At 38.9% G+C, this 6,085-nt stretch overlaps 1 protein-coding gene across 1 annotated transcript; it reads left to right on the forward strand.

Moving 5' to 3' along the window:
* The first annotated feature begins 44 nt into the window (after positions 1–44).
* Positions 45–5,799, forward strand: imp3 (IMP U3 small nucleolar ribonucleoprotein 3). The gene is made up of 7 exons (XM_012861086.3): positions 45–244; positions 1,277–1,384; positions 2,644–2,718; positions 2,805–2,884; positions 2,994–3,045; positions 3,175–3,247; positions 3,412–5,799. The coding sequence occupies exons 1-7, from the start codon at positions 108–110 to the stop codon at positions 3,436–3,438; spliced, it is 552 nt and encodes a 183-aa protein (XP_012716540.1). The 5' UTR covers positions 45–107; the 3' UTR covers positions 3,439–5,799.
* Positions 5,800–6,085: the final 286 nt, after the last annotated feature.

The following is a 6,085-nucleotide window of genomic DNA, read 5'->3' on the forward strand; positions in this document are numbered from 1 at the left end:
GGCGCTGTCGGCCGTGAGTTGGTTTGTTCTGCAGATTTCTCCGGGAGGTCAGAAGAAGGACGACGCGTGTTTCCGGTTTCCAGTCTGAGTACAGTTAGGTAGCAAACATGGTTCGTAAACTGAAGCATCACGAGCAGAAGCTGTTGAAGAAGGTGGACTTCATCAACTGGGAGGTGGACAACAACCTGCACGAGGTGAAGGTGTTACGGAAGTATCACATCGAGAAGCGCGAGGACTATACGAAGTGAGTGAGGCGTGACGTGACGTGAGGTGTGGGGCCCGGCTGGATGCTACTGCTACTCAGATTGTTCAGACAGGACAAAGGCTGGAAACAACTAGTTTGAGATCCAGACGGTTCACATGTGGTGGAAAAGCAAGTTATACATAAAATAGAACTATAATAAGACCAAAGTAAATATTTGATCCGATACTGAATTTATAAGTTTGCTTACTTACGAAGAAATAACCAACCCTTAATGTATATGTTATTGTTATGAGCGAGAAATTCAGGAAAACAGGTTGCAGGGTGAGGACTGGGTCCCTCCAGCACCAGGTCCTGGTTGGTCAGGAGGGGTTCAGGTCCACTCTTTCTAGAAACTCTAAATTTAGATCTATAGATCCTATCCGTAACAACTGTCATTTCAAATGCAGTTTGCAAGACAAAATTATTTTTTTTTTAATTCAGAAATATCTAATCGATTCGGTGTAATTATTTAGACTAGTTCAAATACAAACGTCCCAGTTTGATCCCAGTAAAAATACATTGCAATGTCAGTTTTTAATGGTAAGCAATTTTTTAAATCAGCCTAGACGAGAGATCGGCTGATTGATAAAGGTTTGTTCAGGCCGATGCTGATACCGATTATTTTGAAATGAGTCTAACCGATTCCCAATATGTGCTGCCGATTTTCATAAAATCCAATAATGTCACAAAATGACACATAAATACATTTTCATTTTGAGGTGTAATTGTGGATATTTCGTTAATTTTCTGTATTTGCCCACTAAGAGTGAAACTGCTAACCCGGAACGATTAATTTTAGGGCTGGGAAATATATCTCGATTTTAAAAATTTTGAGATAAAAAAAAAACATACAAGATGAGACTAAATGGTGTATATTGAGGTGGTCTATGTTACGTTATAATTATACTTCTATGCATTCTAGTAAGTTATTTTTCAACTTTGTGTTGAACTAGAGCTGCTCAAAGTTGTAATTTAAAGCGTTTAATAGAAGAATTCCAAGGTTTCTTAAAAGTGAGGGACATTTTCTTTCAGGTACAACAAGCTGAGCCGTACCATCAGGGAGCTGGCCCAGAAGATCAGAGACCTGGATGAGAAGGATGGCTTCAGAGCTCAGAGCACGCATCAGTTATTAGAAAAACTGTGAGTCACCAGGAGTGTTTTTAAGAAAACCAAAATATATCAGAGAGTGTCAGTAAAAGATGAAGGCTTAAACATTTATTCCTTTGTAGTCACAATAAAAGGACTACGTCAGCAGCTCCCACTGGTTGCTGCTTACAAAGGTTTTCCGATTAAATTATTGCAACCCGTTGGCTTATTATGTTTTATTTCCGTTTTACACTTTGGTTTTGCTCTGTCTGTTAGTAAACAAGTGTTTGAACAGATCAGAGTGGTCCCGTCAGATATAAGTTATGACTTGATTAAAACAGCAAATCTTTAGTGTGACTGAGAAAAGTGTCTTTTAGAGTTTATGTAAATGCCTGGTTTCAGCTGCTTCAATCCTTATTACAGCTGAAGTAGAACTTTATGCTACAGCTGGAAATGAGATTTCTTTTCAACATTCTTTATGCTACAGATGTGTTCTTTTCTAGAGATTTACCCACATCATTTTACTAGACATGGAATAATGACAGTTAAGACCCCTTTAGGTAAGACTGCTGCCCTATGACCTTTCGAATCAATTTTATTTATATAGCGCCAATTCACAACACATGTCATCTCAAGGCAAACAGTCAAATTCAATCAAATCAAACAGATTGGTGAAAAAGTTTCTCATCTAAGGAAACCCAGTAGATTGCATAAAGTCTCTCCAAGCAGCATTCACTCCTCCTGAAAGAGCGTAGAGCCACAGGGAGAGTCGTCTGCATTGTCCATGGCTTTGCAGCAATCCCTCATACTGAGCAAGCATGAAGCGACAGTGGAGAGAAAAACTCCCCATTAACGGGAAGGAAAACCTCCAGTAGAACCAGACTCAGTATGAACGGTCATCTGCCTCGACCGACTGGGGGTTAGAGAAGACAGAGCAGAGACACAAAAGCACTAAAACAAACATTGATCCAGGAGTACTTTCTATGTTATATAGTTATAGCCGATGATCTGCCTCCCTGGATGATGTCACAGCTAACAGAACGCCAGACCACGTGTACCTACTATGAAGAGGAAAAAAAATGACAGAACAAAAAGTTGAAATGGCAACAAACTGCAAATTGGAGAACAGTAGGAGAACTCAGCAGACCCTGATGTCCTCCAGCAGCCTAAGCCTATAGCAGCATAACTACAGACATAGCTCAGGGTAACTTGAGCCACTCTAACCTTTCCATATGAAGCCTCAGAGGAGAACGGCTGTCATGTTGAGCTTTACTGTCATCACCTTGACTGGAGTCTTTGGTTGATCCCCTAAGGTACAGCATCGGCCTGATCCCCACCAGACAGAACCTGTCCCTGACGGAGAAAGTCACAGCGTCTTCTTTCTGCAGGTAAAAATAAAGCTTCCAACCAAACGGACCATGTATCTATGTTTTTTCCGTGCATTTCTTACCCTGTGGACTGTGTGCTGCTGCAGGAGGCGGCTGCCCTGCATCATGCTGAATCTTCGCATGGCTCAGAACCTGAAGACAGCCACTACTTTCATCGAACAAGGACGTATCCTTCGTGCTCTGCGTCTGCCTGATGATTCCTGTCTTAGAGCGATCATAGATTTGTCTCCGTCCAAGGATAGAGATTGAGCTTGTTTTCCTGAACACATTGACAGATATTCGCGTCGGCCCAGACATCATTACCGACCCAGCATTTCTGGTCACAAGGTTGGTCCCCGACTTGGTTCATATTGTCTTAGTTATAAAAGAAGGCTTTTGTACATGGAGACCAACCCAAGAGCAAATGTGCAAAACTGTTTCAAAATGTTGAAATTGTGTTTTTTTTATTTTTTTCAGAAATATGGAAGATTTTGTCACCTGGGTGGACTCCTCTAAGATCAAGCAGCATGTCCTGAATTATAACGATGAGGTGGGTCTCTTCATATAGCTTTAGTTTTCCATGAATGGATCAGCTTTGCTATATTACCAGGCTAGGAGTGCCTCTGATATTAAATGTTAATCAGTCATGAAGATGCTGCCCTAATCCAGGATCCCGATGCAACATGACTAACATACGGGATGTTTCTTTTGCAGAGGGACGACTTTGATCTGATAGCATGAGTGGGGATGAAGGCAACAAGAACTCTGCTGCAGAAACAACAATGGAGCAAGAGTGTTCAAAGCTCCAACCAGATAACCTCACATCCTAAAGGAAAAGAGGGGGAAAGACATCACTATTATGTCTGGCATGTTCACTGTAGATTCCTCTGGATGTGGAGGATGAATGCTGCTACAGCAAGTATGAGTAAAATACCCGAGTCCAGTCAATAGTTTCACTATGGAAATATAAAGTTCATTATTTATTGGGAAAAAAATAGTTAAACTTCTGTGCTGTAACGTTGCATTTTGTTTTAGTAGTATTAAGATGTTTGAACAATAATATCATTCTTTCTGTTTTTATGATGGTGAGAAAATATTGAAGCTTGAATTTGAACACAAGGTCGTAATTGGAAGTGAGTGTGCTTCAATGCTGCAGCTTTAGAAAAACTGCATGAAAAGGTAGATGTCAGGCTTAGCAGAACCGCTGAAAATGTGGCTTCTGGCTGGTGTACTTTGATGTCTTGACTCAAAAATAGAACAAGTTTATATTGTTCTAGAACAGGGAAGTATTATGGTAGTCCTCATTACAATGAGAACTACCCTAAAGCCATCAGCCAGTGTTCTATGGCACTGTTCTTTCTCTTCAGTCCACATGTCTAACGTGTGTGTGTGTGTGTGTGGGGGGGGGGGGTATCAAGGTCCTTCATTTGATTCTGTATATGCACTGCTCATGTAGTTGATGTTTTATGTGTAATGACAAAGGTAATTGGTATTTAAGCCAAATCTGAATCTGATCAGAAGAACTTTGTGACGAACCGCAACAACATCAACTTTGTCTAGCAGCAGAAACCCGGTCCCAAGAAAGGCATATAGTTTTCAGAATAAAGTACTGTAAAAGAATAAATAAATGTGTGTATTGAACTTATCAATGTCAACAAAATGTATAACAAACTGAAGTCCACATGGGGAGGGTTGACCCGATGTTCAGATGGATACCATGTGGTTTTGCAATTATTTTGTAAAATCTCATTACCGTATTTTTCGGACTAAGTCGTTCTGGAATATAAATAGCATCAGTCCAAAATGTGTCACAAAGATGAGGGAAAAAAACATCAATCGCAGGATTGGCCAAACTATGAAAAAGTGTGAACTATTGTCCGAATAATACGGTAATTGGTGTTCCATAATTTAATAATTGAACTAAAAGATAGTGGAAAAAGTAAACTAAAATTGTTCCCCAGACACTGATTTACTGTATATGCTGTTTATAAGATCCCATGGGTTGCCTGGAGGGATTTATTTTCAACAAAGTAGTGATTTCGTTTAGCTTTTATTGCATCTCAGTAAATAGAAAGTATTAATTTTAGTATTTCACTTTAATAAGTGAAACCCAATTATTAAATTGATTCTTTTCACTAAGATATGTTGTGTAGCCTAAATGTATTTTTTGGTTATTTTTATTAATTGTGATTATTTTATTTTATGCCTCGTTTTAAATGTCCAGCTTGTTTTCCTATTTTGATCATTGTGTAGCTTTACTTTGGGATTGTTCATATATTGATTCATGATCTGTTTAATAGCTAAGTGACAAAAATCCATTTCAAATATTGGTTTTGGCAGTAATCTGGGCTTCATAAAAGGTGTGAAATACTGATCATGGTAGAATTGAGTGTCGTAAAAAACGTAATCAAAACTCGTGAATGTGGATATCAAAATAACATGGTAAATATTAATGTAGTAAACATTAAGGTTATAAAATTTAACATTTCGCGTTTTTATGTATCGTCTTTTTACTGCTTCAGTTCTATTCACTGCATCCATAGTGTCTTTTTGTTCCTTGCGGTAGATCGGAACGCGGCAGCGCAGTTTTGTACATGATATTTAGATACTTGATGATGGCGCGCATCCTACGTCGCCGCCATATTGGATGGGTCTCTCCTACTCTAGGCTGGCACAGGAGTTGACGCAGACGGAGCAACTTTGCCCGTGTTTTCTGCAGCTTACGGTAGCATTGAGGGACAGAAACCCAACAGACGCCCCATCATTTTATGTTTATTTGTTATCTATGTATTTCATCTGAATGTATTACAGCTGAATCGTGTTGCCAAAACCTGTTGGGTAAGCCCTGGGGTACCAGCACATGCAAGAAGTTGTGCAAAACAGTTGTTTTTCAAGCGTCTTAAGCTCCAGACCTAATTGCAAGCTGGGTAATGTAAGACACTGGAATGACCTGGAAATTGTAAAGCACGCTTCTCCAGGTCTTTAAAAAAACACTATGTATGCATGCACAGCAATTAGAAAATAAATTACTGTCTGTTGATGTTTAGAGAAGGCTCAGGATTGTACACGTGAGAGTGAAATAAATTAAAATGGACAACCCAACTTGTTTCTTGAAATATAAAATGTATTACATGTAATAGTTTGTAATACCACATGTCTAAGAGCACAAAAAGCATTTTGACATGAATGTATGTATTTACATATATTTATTGATATGCCACCACACCTCTGTTAAATTGCATAAAACAAAATATTTCAGTATGAAATCACGTATTTATATAATATGCCACATGTCTGTTAAAGAGCATATATTTATGAAATGCGTTATATAAACAACGTATTGCAGCATGAAAACCTGTTTTTATGTGTGACAGCGTCCTGTGTCATA

The sequence above is a fragment of the Fundulus heteroclitus genome, chromosome 6 (genome assembly GCF_011125445.2).
Source record: "Fundulus heteroclitus isolate FHET01 chromosome 6, MU-UCD_Fhet_4.1, whole genome shotgun sequence".
Classification (NCBI taxonomy): domain Eukaryota; kingdom Metazoa; phylum Chordata; class Actinopteri; order Cyprinodontiformes; family Fundulidae; genus Fundulus; species Fundulus heteroclitus.

Excerpts from the sequence above, each read along its gene's own strand:
- imp3 (XM_012861086.3), top strand. The coding sequence starts at position 108 with ATGGTTCGTAAACTGAAGCATCACGAGCAGAAGCTGTTGAAGAAGGTG. Across the intron at positions 2,719-2,804 it reads ACAGCGTCTTCTTTCTGCAG|GAGGCGGCTGCCCTGCATCA; the intron begins GTAAAAATAAAG and ends GTGCTGCTGCAG. Across the intron at positions 3,046-3,174 it reads CCAGCATTTCTGGTCACAAG|AAATATGGAAGATTTTGTCA; the intron begins GTTGGTCCCCGA and ends TATTTTTTTCAG.